Here is a 16,762-nt window from a genome sequence, read left to right on the forward strand (position 1 = left end):
CATAGCTGGGAAGTAGCGCATCTGGAATTCAAACCCAGGCAGACTCCTAATTTTGTTTTCTCTTGCAGGCTTTCCAGGGAATCTGGATTTCCAGAAATAATTAAACACAAGGCAGTGGTAAGTGTGTTTAGAAGAGAGTAAAAGGGCTTCCCTGGTGACGCAGTGGTTGAGAGTCCGCCTGCCGATGCAGGGGACACGGGTTCGTGCCCCGGTCCGGGAAGATCCCACATGCCGTGGAACGGCTGGGCCCGTGAGCCATGGCGGCTGAGCCTGCGCGTCCGGAGCCTGTGCTCCGCAACGGGAGAGGCCACAACAGTGAGAGGCCCGCGTACCGCAAAAAAAAAAAAAAAAAAAAAAGAAAGAGAGTAAAATAAATCCATCTGCCACCATGCACAAGTTCCACTCTGAACTTCTCATGAGATTGGCTTCTCAAAGTAATAATAGTGAAGTAATTAACTGATTAAAGTGATACTAAACGTAAATTTATCATGAAGAATATCAATTATTCAAGCAGAGGCATTGAAAAGATATACTGAAAAATTATATTGAAGCACATTTGAAACAATGTGACACTAGCACTAATAACTATTGGGTTGGCCAAAAAGTTCCTTTGGGTTTTTCTGTAACATCTTAACGGACAAAATCCCGAAGGAACTTTTTGGCCAACCAATAGTAGGTAGAAGCTTCCACAGAGAAATGGCATTTGTGTGAAATCATCAGAGAGAAAAAAATTTAGGTCCAGCCAAAGTATTATACTTATCATGTCCCTAAAATTCAAAGCCACAAGGGATAAGAAAAACCTGGCTGCTACTGGCACCTGTTACCTACAGGACAGGCTGCTGAAGAGCCGGGGGGCAAACGATAGCTGACTCCATTTTTGAACTTCATCAGCAAGTTCAATTACTTGCTGAACATCTACTAAGTGCAAGTCACTGAGTTGGCCCTTAGGGATAAAGATGAATACAGGAAGCTACTCTCATGCCTCTTTCCCCAGACCTTGAGTCAACTGTGAGATGGGGAAACTTGCCACCTTCTCACATATAAAATGCTATCTTTGGAGGGGGGAGCTATGACAAAGAATACAGTGTCATCACTGAGCACTAACTGTGCAGCAATGTGCCAAAAGCAATAAACACAGTTGATGGGCTTCCCTGGTGGTGCAGTGGTTGAGAGTCTGCCTACCGATGCAGGGGACACGGGTTTGTGCCCCAGTCCGGGAAGATCCCACATGCTGCAGAGCGGCTGGGCCCGTGAGCCATGGCCGCTGAGCCTGCGCGTCCGGAGCCTGTGCTCCTCAACAGGAGAGGCCACAACAGTGAAGGGCCCATGTACCACAAAATAAAATAAAATGAGATAAAATAAACACAGTTGATCATAAAGTCATAAACTCTCTTACGGTCTGAATCTACTTCAAGACTGAATAGACGATAAGAATAAGCCATAATGACAGAATTCTTGAGTATCATTCTAGCACTACACATAAGCTGGCATTTAATAACGAGTCACCACCACCCTTTCTATGCTGAAACTAACAAGGGAGGAAACTGTTCATTCCAAAAGAGATGTAAACTAGTCCTGCTGTAGGCAAGTGGGTGGAGAGGCCAACTACTGTTATCTAGGCCTCCAAGCAAGTTCCTCTTGCATATTCAAATAACCAGGAACCAAAAGAGATTTCTGTCCTCGAAACTATCTGAAGTCAATCTCAAGAGTAGGTTTTATTATTAAGCAATTAACACATACACACATTTAGGGGTAAACTAATATTGAAGAGATTTACAGTGGTTTTGCATTTCATTGGGGGCTGAAGTTTGGGAATGGGGCCGGAGGGGGATATTCTGAGGTCAGTCCCTTGGGCTCTTGGGAGCGTAAAAGCCAAATGTGAAAATTTACTATTTCTGTTTTCTCTGCTACTGAGTTATATGTGGCCTCCTAGTCAGTGGAGACTCAAGACTAGTTTAAATGGTATGATCCAAAGTAATTTCAAGGTCATCTTATACAAGGAATTATCACATCATGTCTATCATTTGTTAAAACAATATAAGAAAAAACCCTAAATAATCAAAATAAAAACAAACAAAAAAACCCCATTTTTAAAAACAAAACAACTTAAGACTGCAAATTATCCTAAATCAGGCTTTGATTGTGATGGCTTTGTGATGTGTCAACTTGGCTCAGCAGAGCTACATTCCTCCAAATTCCCTTCCTAGTATTCTTCCAGTTGTGGTTGGCTACAGGGGTTTTCACTTGTCAGAACTGGAGGACAGGAGACTGCAGCTACTCTGTAGCATACACACACCTCCTGATACAATCAAACACTAATTTAGGTGCTGCTGTGAAGTGATATTACCAATGTAATTAAAGTCTCTAACCAGTTGACTTTAAGATAATCAAAAGGGAGATTAGCCTGGGTGGCCTGACTTAATCAGTTGGATGTCTTTTCAAAGAGAGTGGAGGCCCTGTGGAAGTTCAGGGCTCCAGGCTTCAGCTCATGCCCGTGGAGTTCCAGCTTGCTGTGATCTTGCCTTCCTGAATGCCCCGTGGACTCCAGGCTTGCTTAGCCACCACCAGTGGGTGAACCAATTCCCTGCAATCAATTCCTTAATACACATGAAGATGCATCTCCTACCAGTTCCACTGCTCTGGTTGAATCTAGAATAATACACCAACTTTCACTCATTCAGCAAATACTCGCTGGGGTCCTAAGCAGTCTAGCACTAGGACAAGGCGACACAATCAATGCCCTCAATCAATTTTCAACACTCCTCTAGTGAAGATTCGTGCAGTCTTTCTTTCTAGCTATTTTCTTCAGATGTCTGATCAATAGAAGACTAGAAATACACAAAAAGTATAAATACTCTAAAAGCTTATTCAGAGACAAATATTCATTTTTAATGAAGAGGGTTCAAGTTTTTCCTTGTCCCCTAATGCACATCAAGGGCTAGTTTCCTGACACGGGGTAGGATTCAATTTGTTTTGAAGCTGAAAATTTCTACAGCATCAGAACCATGTCTGTTTAAAATTAATCTATGTAGCCTTAGCACAGCATAGTATGCCGTCATCACACTGACAATGATTAAAATAACAAATCTGGACAATATTTCACAAATAAGGATACTGAAAAACAGAGAAGTTACATAACTTGGTCCAAATCACACAGGTAATCAGAAAAGACCTGGGTCCTTTGTTACAACACTGGGGAAGCTTCCAAATGCCCTGGCCTTGTACCCTCATGCATGTTTATCCCTGTGGTGGGTGGTCCTCCAATCAACTTGGCTGTTCATGAGAGACGAGTCTTGGTCAAAGTCACCCAAGACTTCCATGTTGCCAAATTCAGTGGCTGTTGCTCATTCCTGGTTAATCTATAGCACTGGACAGTTAATCACTCTTTCCTTCTTGAAACACTTTCTTCATATGGAGAGGGACCAACTGTCCTAGTGTGTCCCAATCTCTGAAAGTCCATGTACCAGGAAACCCCTCAGTCCAGCAAACTGGAACAGATACTCGGTCACTCTACTTTGGGGACATGACTTTTCCTAGGTTCTCCTTCTCCTTTGCAGAGCCCTAGGGTTCAGTCCTAAAACATCTTCTCTCCCCAATCTGAATTTACTCCCATATGATCTCATCTATGTCCATGACTTTAAATACCTTGTTTTTCTTTCTTTGTAAAATTATAGCTATATATCTGTAGCCTTTACCTTTGCCCTGATATTCAGGTTGATTTTTCCAGTTACATCTCAACATCGCACCTTGGTGATCTAACAGGCCTCTCAAACATGACAAATTCAAAATGACTTAACTTTCCTGCCGATCTGCTCTTCCCATACTTTCCAGGTTTGTGCATCTCAGCAAGTGGCGATTCCACTCCACCAGCTGCCCAGGGCAAAATCTTTGGAGACAATGTTGATTTCTCTCTTTTTCTTACATCCTGCATATTATCTATCAGAAAATCCTATCCACTTTACTTCTGAAATATATCCAGAATCCAACCACTTCTCACCTTTTCTACTGCCACCACCCTATTCCAAAGCACCACCATTGTTTTGTTGAGTTACTGTGACAATTTCCTAACTGCCCTCCCCACTCCGGTCTATTCTTCACTTAGCAGCCAGAGTGATCTTTATAAAAAGAACCCTATAAGCAACCTTTATAATAAAAATTCAGATAGTGCTGAGCCTGTGCTTCCAGTGACTTCCCATCTTAATCTGAGTAAGAGCTAAAGTTCTTCCCTGGCCTCTGCAGCCTATGATCCAGCCTTGATTCCTCTTCGGTCCCATCTCTTCTTGTCCACTCTGCTCAGCTCACTGTCTGCATCCTTACTGTTTCTGGGGCACATGCCACATGCTCTTGCCCTGGGGACTTTGCTCCTGCTGTTCTTTCTAAATCGAATATTCTTCCTTCAAATACCTGTTAAGTTCATTCAGAATTCTTCCCAAGTGTCTCCTTTCCAGACCTCCAAGCCTTCACAGACCCCTCAATCTAAAATAGTGCGCTCGGGCTTCCCTGGTGGCGCAGTAGTTGAGAGTCCGCCTGCCGATGCGGGGGACACGGGTTCGTGCCCCGGTCTGGGAAGATCCCACATGCCGCGGAGCGGCTGGGCCCGTGAGCCATGGCCGCTGAGCCTGCGCGTCCGGAGTCTGTGCTCCGCAACAGGAGGGGCCACAGCGGTGAGAGGCCCACGTACTGGAGAAAAATAATAATAAAATAAAATAAAATAGTGCTCTCTTCTGTGTCACTCTCTATTCCCTATCCACGTTTCATTCTTCAAAGCACTTACTACCCGTTGAGATAGTCTACATTCACTTATTTGTCTATGTCTCTCATTCCAGAATGTAAGCTCATGAAGATACACACTTTGTTACATTCACTACTGTATCCCCAGCTCCTGGCACAGAGTGAGACCCAATACATGTTTTCTGAATACATGAATATGTAAAGCAATCCTCTTGGCTCTCTACTATCTTTAAGTAAACAGAGCAGAAGGCAGTAAAGTTCTTCTGGCTTCAATATTTCAAAGTACTTCATGGCTTAGATTAAAGAATACTTCCTTGTTTCCACCAATGGCAATCTTCCACTGATGCCACTGCATGGAAGATACTGACATGCCATAATGGACATCAATCTAATCTTACCAAGACTGATTTGATTCCTCTGCTCTACAGTGACAGTAATGAAATTCATGCTCTGCGGGCAGGGTGGCACTCTTTCATTTTGCCTTCCACTGTGAATTTCCATGAAAATTGTAATGAAATCTTCATTTTCCATCATGTCCCCTCCAGTGAAATCAATGAAACCTAAGCATAGTCCAACTTCTTTGAAAGATGAAGCACAAAGGAAAAATAAAAAAGACCACGTTTATCAAGTGAGCCACCATTTAGATCATCCTTAGTGGTTAAAAAAAAAAAGGTTGTTTTATGGCAGAGAAGCTTAAACACGAAACAAAAAAGAATGCTTTCTAAGGTATGAGACCTCCTTTTTTCTTTCCCCTGTAACTGTTATATACAAACATGTCGTGTAACCATAATGTTTTGATTTATATCCAGGATGTGGCTTTCTACATCCTTCTCTTCAGCCAGAGCTGTTATGATCCAGCTGATTCATTCCATTTTACTTCAAAATTTTTCTATTCTCACTTTTAAAAATAACACTTTTCCTCTATAAAAATGTAAGTTAAGTTATTAACCATGCACACAGTATCTCAAATCCTTTCTAACTTAGGGCACAGAAGACCTACCTTTCTTCTCTTGTACGCTTTACTCTCCTTTCTACTCTGAATAATCAGAAAAATAATTTTACTGTTTTACAGTTTCATCTTAATGAAGACAACTAATATACAGTTGTTTGCCTTTATAGATGATTGGCATCAGAGGGGGTCTGGCCAACCTATTCACATAGCTAGGGCAATGGAGAATTCCAAGGCCAATGGGTGATGCACAGGTGATTCTATTCACAAGCCCCTCTTTGGCACTGGCCACAAAGGACTCTGATGGGAGTGTTAGGAGTGTCAAAAAGACACAGGGCAAGTCTGTAATCATTGCTATTTTTTTTTTTTTTTTTTGCAGTACGCGGGCCTCTCACTGTTGTGGCCTCTCCCGTTGCGGAGCACAAGTTCTGGACGCACAGGCTCAGCGGCCATGGCTCACGGACCCAGCAGCTCCGCGGCATGTGGAATCTTCCCGGACCGGGGCACGAACCCGTGTTCCCTGCATGGGCAGGCGGACTCTCAACCACTGCGCCACCAGGGAAGCCCTGCATTTTGTTTTATAAAACCAACTCTAAATGGTGAATCCTCTTCATATTCAAAAATGCAAAATTTTAAAAAATTTTCTCTACTTTGAAAATGCATGTTTACACAATCACCACAGCTAACATTTACAATTAGGGTTAAAAAAACAAAAACCCAGTAACACCACACATACACACATGCACACACACATACCCACAAGATCAAACGCAACCTTCCTCTCATTTGATTTATCAGATTATGACAGAATCCACTATATTTATATAAAAATATATTCACAGGATTAGCAAGTAGTCCTCACTTACTACATTTTCTGAAATTCACAGCAACCAGGACAACAAAAGAAACTTTACCTTTCTTATGTTCTTCCTCCAATTTGGACTACTTCTATCTATCAACATATAGGTTCTTTAAATGATCCTCAACCTGGACCACATGTTAAAGTCCCATGGAAGTTTAAAATACTGATACCTGGACCCCAACCCTAGGGATTTTGATGTAATTGTTCTATGATAGGCCACAGGTATGTTTCTAATGGTCTCAGATGATTCTAATGAGAGCCTGGTCTGAGAACCTTCCTCTAAATCTTCTCAACCTCCCCCTCCAAGCCTTTACCTCCTCTTTTATCTTGGATCTTTCTCTCCTCTGAACACCTACCACACCCAAAGCCAGCATGGATTCTCCGTATTATCTGCCTTCCCGAATATATTACAAGGCCCTTAAGAGGCAAAACCATCTCCTATTCATCTTCTTGAAATCTCCTACAGTGCCTCCATAGTGCCAAATAAATAGACAGCAACATTAGCCTCTGTGTACACAGCATCTATTTTATCATTCTATATTAACCCTAATAGGGGTAGCATTACTATGCCCATAGTGCATATGAAGAAACTGAAGCCTTCATCAAGGTTATTTAACGTGCCCCAAATTATGTAACTAATAAGTGACAGTTATGCTCCACCCCAGATCCATCTGACTGCAAGTTCCAGCCTCTTGCAAAACAACAACAAGGTATAATTGATTGGGTTTTAAATAACTTGGTACCAGTTTCCAAAAAGTACATGAAAAGATGCTCAACATTGCTCATTATTAGAAAAATTCAAATGAAAACTACAATGAGGTTTCACCTCACATTGGTCAGAAAGACCATCATCAAACGTCTACAAACAGTAAATGCTGGAGAGGGTGTGGAGAAAAGGGAACCCTCCTACACTGTTGTTGGGGATGTAGATTGGTATGGCCACTATGGAGAACAATATGGAGGTTCCTTAAGAAACTAAAAATAGAACTACCATACGATCCAGCAATCCTACTACTGGCATTTATCCGGAGAAAACCATACTTCAAAAAGATACATGCACCCCAGTGTTCATTGCATCACAATTTACAATAACCAAGACATGAAAGCAACTTAAATGTCCATCAACAGATGAATGGATAAAGAAGATGTGGTACATATATACAATGGAATACTGTTCAGCCATAAAATGAATGAAATAATGCCATTTGCAGCGACATGGATGGACCCAGAGATTATCATACTAAGTGAAGTAAGTCAGAGAAAGGCAAATATCCTATGATATCACTTATATGTGGAATCTTTAAAAATGATACAAATGAACTTATTTACAAAACAGAAACAGACCTACAGACTTCAGTAACAAACTTATGGTTACTAAAGGGGAAAGGGGTTGGGGGGAAAAATTAGGAGTTTGGGATTAACAGAGACACGTTACTATATATGAAATAGAAAGTCAACAAGGACCTACTGTATACCACGGGAAACTCTACTCAATATGCTTTAATAACCTATATGGGAAAAGAATCTGAAAAAGAATGAATATATGTATATATGTAACGGAATCTCTTTGCTGTACACCTGAAACTAGCACAGCATTGTAAATCAACTCTAATCCAATATAAAATAAAAATTAAATTAAAATAAATAACGTGGTGCCAATTAAATACTTTTAAAAATTAAACATTTATATCAGCATGTGGGGTTGTTGAAATGGTGGTTCTATAAACAAAGGTAAGGGAAATAAAGGGCAAAACGCACTTAATCAAATTTTCCAATCGTCTAAAATCATACAATGAACAGTCTATGGCTTCTCATTTAAGAAAAGTTTTTTTAAAGGTGCTTCAGGGTGAGAGTCTTTAGGTGATAAACTACTCCTCTGCCTTGCCAGAAATAAATCTTCCTGAAATGTCCCATTATCTTTCTATGAAAGAAAATAATTTTTTTAAGGGAAAGGGAAATCACCGTGTAAGTGGATGATTTTTTTGTTGGAGGAACCTTCATTCGGGAAGATGACTCAAGGAAAAGAACAGTCACTTCATTCTGACATTACAACAAGACCATCACGTAAACATTAGTGTGCTGGGATTTCCTGAGCAGTCCTTGCATTTAAAAAACAAAAGAGGAATCAAATGCAGACTTTTGCTCTCTCATTCCACCTGCTCTTCAGGCAGTTAACAAGAAGGAGCAGGGTCAGTACACTGTGCTGAAGCTGGGGTAGAGGTCTGGGGGAAAATATTCAGAAGACCAAACTGGAATTAACCAGGAGAAATACATTTTAAAGGCTATTTATTTGCAAATAGAACCAGGTAGAAATTATGACAGGACCACATGATTCATGTATAGTTAAACATTTTTGCTATTTCTTTGACATATTCTATTAGAAGTTAAGCCACATGTTAACTCTACCACCTAGCTAATGAAGTGATTCATCCAAATTCACTTTTGTCAAAACCTGATGATGCGGCATAACTACCAAAAGAACGCCTGCAAAAATAAGAAACAATTTTTAAAATTTGTGACTTTAAATAAAAAAGATTTCTCCTGAAGAAATTTCAGGCTGCAGCTGGTGTGTAGCTAAGGGGTTAAAGCCTGTGAGTTAAACTTCCTTAAAGCCTCTTAATAGTGAGGTCCACACTATTTCTCAAGACAACTACTGCAGAAAGCTGCAGTCTGAATTTACAAAGAAGCAAAGCACCACACCCCACTTCCCCCACCTTGTTTAAGATTTAAAAATGTATCCAGTCATTTTTTAACTGCATTTTGCATATTTTGGAAGACAATGTGAGTCAGAAATTTAAAAAAAAAATTTTTTTTGGTTTTCAATGAAATCTATACCGGCACCACATGAAACCAAAAAGCGTATCTAATTTATCTTGAATTAAAGCATATCTAATACATCTGAAAGCACGGACATTATGCCCTTAGTGTGCTTTTATTATAATCTGTGACTCTAAACAGACAGGAAAAGTACAAATAAAAAGGGCAGTTGAACAAGCCACCGAAGTCATAAGTAGATTTTTTAAAGAACTGTCATTGAAAGTCACCTCTTGCAGTAAAAGGTGCTATACATTTTTTAGTACTACTATTTCATCAGTGACACAACACACAAATTATCCTACTGAAAGAACCACAAATCACTCCAGTAAACATACCTTCAAAAGATACACAGTTACACGGCGTGGAAACTGTTACAGGAGGCAAAATGGCGGCTACAGGAAACTGAGTGGAAGGTTACAAAATTTCTAAGAGCAGAAGTGGTTTTGAAGTAATAAGTGAGAAAGAAAAAATAACCTAATCTCCTTAAGATAACCACGAGAACGAGCAAGAAAGTGGGGCTGTGCTGTGAGGGGAAGTGAGTACAGTGGAGGCTGGTAGCTCTCTTAAAAAGGAAGTGAAGACTCACTTCTGGTTTTATAAACTATCTCATTTATGTCAGATTTAACCCACCGGGCACACTCCTCACATGTAGTCCTCAAATAACATAACATATGTATACACACTCAACAATTGGCGTTAATATAAAAATGTAGACAATCTTCAACTTAAAAGGGGGAGTGTGTTTTAAAAATGAAGGTTTGTACTGTCTGATTCTACGGACATGAAGTTCCAGAGAAGGCAAAATTATGATGACAGAAGTGTATTGGCGATTGCCTAGGGCTGCTGGCTGTGGGTTGGGAGAGGAGACCCAATGCAATGGGGCATGACGGGACTTTTTTAGGGTAAAGAAACAGTTCTATATATTGACTGAGTACAGGTTAACTATAAATTGGCCAAATTCCTCAAACACCTACAAATGAGTGAAATTTTATTGTATGTAAATTACACTTCCAAAAAAATTATTTAAAAAGCTTAAGGTTCATAACTTGGCTTTTCAGATTTGGGAATACATTTTTTCCCAATAAAAGCATGTTACAAATGGTTTTAAGTTTCCAGGCTAATCCTTCCCCTCCCCAAAATATGAATCATAATTTGGGTGAAATCAAATAGCCTGGAAGTCCACTGAGTCCAGAGATTTCAGAATCATAGACCCTGGAGATCCACTTTGTATTCCCAGCCCTAGTGGACGGAGGGAGAGAGGGGAATTGATGTCAAAAAGCAGTGCAGAGCCAGGAACTGGTGGTTGGTGATGTAAGGTATCAGTGGGAAAATCTAAGACTTAGGAAGCAAAAGTATACACTGGGCACTTCTGCCCTTGACCATTCTCTAAGCAAACCTGTAGCTCATACTTACTAGTTGAAGAGAGGGGAAGCCAGAGGTACTTATGCTTTGTCGATGGTACTGGCCAAGGTTTGGTGGGAGGGTAAACTGTTTCCTTATTTCCGCAGAAGAATACCTTGGGTTAAAACAGAAAAATCTAAATGAAGTGGTTATTTTAAAACATCATTACAATTATAGATACAATCTTTGATAGCATGTTATAAAACTTATTCCTTAGCCGGGTGACCAGCAGAACTGACTAAAATGTCCTCAGTGGCCTGTGGGTAGACACCAGAGCTTTTGGATGATAATATACACTCTTGAGAAGTTCAGAGAAGCCAGGACGCCTGCAGTTATGGCTCTTGCCCAATACTGGAAGGATGACAGCATGAGGAGGAAGAAGAGTTTGCAACCCAAGGAAAAAATCCAGGGCACTTGGCTCTTTCTTCCCAAGCCATTCAAAGGCGTTTTCTCCACATGAGGACATCTGGCCTCTGACGAGAGTCCTTTAAACCCCAAGCCGCCATCTTGAACCAGTCACTCTCCTTTCAAGTAGTTGAGCCCTTATGGTCGCTGCCTGCTTTCACAGAAAATGCCAGCGACCTGTTATATGAACACTTCCACCTCCTCACAGGCACCTGAGATGCTACCTGGAATTCCAAGGACTGTATTTGTTTCAAACCACTCCTAGTGAGTCATCCTTTGAGTCAGCCGCAGTGACACTGCTGAGCCCTCAGACAACATCCCTGTAGCCGGGAACCGAGCAGAGGAGAGTCGCTCTCCACTGTCTACGCACACCTGCGGGCAGGAGTTACCGACAAGTGATATCCCGGATTATGAGCAGGTTGACTTTTGTGCACTCACTTGTTGGTCATCTGTTTGTAACTCAGAACACGTTTTCTCATTAAGTCAGTCTTTGGTATCTGGATTCTTAGCCTAGTTCACAAAAGTGTACTTAAACCACAATGAGGCCACTATAGAAAATAACTAGAAACTGGCATTATTGAGGATCAAAATGAGACCTATTTGAAACATGCTGCATGTCCAACAGAGATATACACATTTTAAAAATTAGAACTTAAAATAAAATATTTAAATATTATAAATAAATCTTATATTTTCTCCATTATGAAGTATGCTAGGGCATAATTATTCATTTTTCTGCATGATGAGGTTTCTGACATGACCTGCTTGGCTCCCAGTCTTAGTAATGTGGCGCATCCAGAGGGGCAGGAAACCTGTCCTGGCTGCACCTGTGGCATCCATTCTTCCAACCCAAGAGCACCTCAATCTCCTTTCAGGATTGGCACACTCATGCTATACAGGTAAAACCACAAATCAAAGGGGTGGGCACATAACCCAACGTAAGACAATTCTCTCTCCTTTCCAGGATCCTGAATGATGAATGGATATAAGAAAGGAAGAAAATGGCTGGAGCACATTCTTGTCAGCAGTGGCCCCTTACACTATGATGCAATGAGATGTGAACCCCCAGAGAAGTTATAGCAGCCCGTAGTAATTGTACTCCTTCATTTCCCGAAGTATTTTCTCTCTATTTTTTTAAAGTATGAGAAAATACTAGGATAACGAGTAAGCAGTCTATTATCCATCAAGGAAATGCAAATCAAAATCACAATGAGATACCACTTCACAACCACTAAGGTGGATAAACCAAAAAAAGATGGGCAGTAGTGAGTATTGGTGAGGACATGAAGAAATTGAAGCAGTCATACATTGTTGGTGGAAATGTAAAACTGTGTACCTGCTTTGGAAAACAGTCTGGCAGTTCCTCAAAAAGGTAAACATAGAGCTCCCATATATCCCAGCAAACCCACTCCTAGGTTTACATCCAAGAAAAAGGAAAACATACTTCCACACAAAGTTTATACATAAATGCTCATAGCAGCATTATTTACAGTAGTCAAAATGTGGAAACAACCTAAATGTCCATCAACTGATGAATGGATAAACAAAATGTGGTATGTCATACACGGACTATTACTCAGCAATAAAAAAGTGAAAGAAGTACTGATACATACCACAACATAGATGAACCTTGAAAACATTACATTCGGTCGAAGAAGCTAAACCAAGAGACCACATATTGTATAATTCCTTATATGAAATGTCCAGAATAAGCAAGTCTATAGAGTAATGGGACTGAGGTTTCTTTTAGGGGTGTTGAAAATGTTCTAAAATTAATTGTGGTGATGGATGCACAACTCTGTGAATATAGTAAAAAACACTGAATTGTGTATATGAGTGAATTGTGTGGTATCTGAATTATTTCTAAATAAAGCTGATAGAGATATAAATGTGTGCTGTGTATATGTGTGTGTGTGTGTGTGTGTGTGTGTGTGTGTGAGTATTCTATAGAGCCAAGAGTGAAGGCAAGAATTTAGCATGACCAAGAATGGAGGAAAACTTGCAGATTTTGATCCCCAGTGCTCAACAGCCTCATTTTCATTACAAGTTTGGCAGTCACCATTTCTAAAAAATCAACAGCCTAGACAACTATCCAAAACAAAACGCCCATCTTGCATAAACCACATTGTATCTTGTTTCTGGCATCACAGGAAGCCAAGCCCGCAGAGCAATCACTTATTTGCTTATTTCAGAAGGTGACCATAGTCACGAAGGGCAGAGACATCCAAGCAAAGGTCCTTTTCTGTGACTGAGCTGACTTTTCACAGATAAGACTGACTGCTCCTGTGATTTCTGCTTCCAGGTCTTCCCCGCAGGGCCTCTCAAACAATGAGTTTCAGTTTTCTGGCCATTCTCAAGCCTTTCCTGTCATAGACCAGAGGGGTCTACCTGAATTGGGAATATCTGAAAACGTTCATGAAAGTGAACATGCCAACACGAAGTGGCACCGTGAGAGAATCATAGAATGGCAGGAGGTACAGGTTCTTGTTTTCATTTTGAAGTAAAACTGGCTGTCTAACAAAGCTGCAATACTTTTCATCACGCCATCAATGTTCCTGTTCCCCAATGCTTCACAAACAGCTGGAGCTCCTGTTTCAATCCTTCACATAAGCTTCCTGATTCAGAGCTTTATAATTCATCTTTTTCCCTGGCATGTCAAGCCTGCCCCAAGCCTATTTCCTATCCCTACAGAATCAATCCTACAAAAGGCAATTAAACCTGTCCCTTCAAAACCGTCAAATAAGGAGATGAATTGTTTGTCCTTAAAATGAAAACACTGAATCATCACGAGTGGAATGAATTGCTTTGTATTCACTTAAAGAACTTCAAAATACAATAGCTCTGGAGAGGCCCTACGCACATTTAAACTAGCAAAAAATAGGCTGGAATGATAAAATTACATGTTGGGTCAAGCTGTGGGAAAACCCCTGTGGGGTTGTATATTGGTGTCATGTCTTTGGAAAATAATACTGTAACATGTGACAAGAACTCTAAAACTGTTGTTACTCTCTCATGGGAATATACCCCATGGAATTTATACAGACAAAAATATAATTTGAACAAAAATGAACATAAGAACTCTGTATATGATAGCAAATAACTGAAAATAACCAATGCATCCAACATGAGAGAGAACACTAAGTACATAACAGCATAAAATACATGAAATATGATTTTACCATTTAAATATTTGTATGGAAATGTACATAAAGAAGTTACAAGTAAAAAGTAATATGAGGAACTGAATACAAATATTCAACAATATATGTATAAATAAATATACTAGAAGGTTCATAAATGTTTCTGGTAGTTATATAGAGGGAGTTCAATAACTACCCCAATTCAGCTCTTTCTCCTATAAAGTTGCTTAAAGTCATCATTTTAAAAAATAGTGTGTACCTATAAAGTGCCATGCAGGCATAGATGCACTACTGGGGATTTTTAAAAATTATGTAAATATCAGCTATTAAATTTACTGATATGGAACACAAATAAGAGAACCCAACCAGGGAAAGAGCTCCTACAGGTGTGGTGTCCATGCAGGTATTACATGGGGGTTTTATTTCCTCTGCATTTGAGTCTCAGATCAAATTCAACATGTCTAAGATAATTTTTATGATGCTAGATTTATATCATATTTCCCTGATGAGCTAAGATAGCCTTCTTCTAATAACTTGAAATGCTTTATAAATATTATCTTCTTTATTTCTGCAAACGTCGATACCCCTACTCTGGGGTCAAATGGTAGAATGGGGTGGGTAGCAAAGCTCTATGTTTTTATTCAGATGGACAGATTGTTGTGACATATACAGTTGGAACTAAGTATCAGTGGAATTAATGATTGGGCAGAGCTTGCTAAGTGTGGCCTATGGACCATTTGCATCAAATCATCAGCTGCTTAGTAAAAAGGCAGATTCTTAGAACCTGCCCCACTCTTGTGGTGTGGCCTGGAAAAAATGCATTTTAAACCAGCACCTCCAGGTGATTTTTATGTCCAAGAAAGCATAAGATTCACTGATGGGGCAAGTCTATGAGATAGTGGTTGGTTGATTGATTCATTCATAAAAACAATGAGGGCACATACAGCGCCAGACTCTCTGCCAAGTGCTAGGGACTGAAGTCCAAGAAGACACTGCTGCTGTTCCTGGAAGTTCAGTCCAGTAGGTGGCAGGGAGGAGGGCAGATGGATAATTGAATAATTATAATACAATATGATAAGCATGTATTATACACAGGAATGTGCACAGTGCCTTGTGAGCAAAGAGGAGGGAGTTACTAACTCAGTCTCGGAATGCTTAGGAGGCTTCCAGGAAAAGGGGACTTTGGAACCATATTTTGGAAAAAAAAAAAAAAAATCAGTAGGAACAGGCCTGATTGGAAAAAAAAATGCATTTCAAGCATTTTTTAATCATTTCATGACATCTAGACGTTAGGTTTCTATACTCCTACTTCAAGTATTTTAACCCTGCATTTTAACAGGGCAGTATCTGGGCTGCCCTGTTTCTTTACAACAGACATAGCTAGAAGAGCAAAGTAAAAGAGTGTGAACTCAGTGACTTAGTCCTGAGCTTTGCCATTTGCCAGCTGTTTTGAATTCAAGTACATCATTAACCAAGCTGGGTTTTAGTTTCATTACATGTAAAATGAAGGGGCTGGGCTATACGATCTCCTGGGCACCTTTCCAGCTCTAACTGGCAAAGATGCTTAAGCCTCTCCAAGTGGAACATTCGGCACTGTCATCTACACCAGCAGCTCTGCTAGGAAACCGAACAGCCCCAGAAGGCTTCTCTCTGGCTTTCATCCCCAAAAGAAAATTCTTTCACACTGCATGCTGGTATGGCCAGCAGCCAAAATGTTTGGGAGGATTTTAAAACTGATTCAAGAAAAAAACCTTGTCTATAAGTGTTTAAAGAGGTTTAGGGTCTTCCTGAATCTGACATGTTTTAAACAATAGTGAAAGGAGTGGAATAAAGAAAAGCAAACATATAATTTACTCTTAGTTTACATATAGTTACTCTTAGTAACTAACAACTGACTATTAAACCCTCAACAACTACAAAGTGTAAAGTACATAGCTGGTAATAAATAACAAGTAGAGACATTTGTGGGTGGCATATATATGGATGTAGCCACAAGCCCACTGTATAATTAAACCTTGCCAAAGAGGCACTGTTCAGAACTAGAAATGATTTACACCAAGTAAATGGTGAAAGAATGTTACCCCCCAAACTTCCTGAATTATAAGTTTAGGGCAGTGCTGTATAAAAACAATAATAAAGCTTTTAAAATTTGCTGTATGTATGTAGAAAAACTAGCTCTGAATGATGTAAATAACACAGTTGGATCACAGTCTGGGGCATGGATAACGTCTGAAAACACAGAGCTGGCTCAAGACTGAGTAGTTCCTGGAGTTGACCATATAAAAATCATCTAAGGCTTTTTCTGAGATGCATCCTCAGATACTTTTAGTGAAGTACATCTTTAAATTTAAAAGGCTACAAAATGAATTTCTGTGGCAAAATCTATATGTATATAATATATAATGTTATATAATATACAGCTATAGATATATTATACATATTATACATGTATTAATA

At 39.9% G+C, this 16,762-nt stretch overlaps 1 protein-coding gene across 3 annotated transcripts in view; it reads right to left on the reverse strand.

Annotated features, from left to right (window-relative positions):
• Positions 1-16,762, reverse strand: part of DOCK8 (dedicator of cytokinesis 8) — a 225,745-nt gene that overhangs the window by 167,449 nt on the left and 41,534 nt on the right. For all 3 annotated transcript variants that reach the window (XM_059073322.2, XM_067039548.1, XM_067039549.1), the window contains exon 2: positions 10,773-10,875. In XM_059073322.2, coding sequence (XP_058929305.1) covers positions 10,773-10,875 — 103 coding nt within the window. The remainder of the gene's footprint in view (positions 1-10,772; positions 10,876-16,762) is intronic.

This window comes from Kogia breviceps, chromosome 8 (assembly GCF_026419965.1).
Source record: "Kogia breviceps isolate mKogBre1 chromosome 8, mKogBre1 haplotype 1, whole genome shotgun sequence".
NCBI classification, from domain to species: Eukaryota; Metazoa; Chordata; class Mammalia; order Artiodactyla; family Physeteridae; genus Kogia; species Kogia breviceps.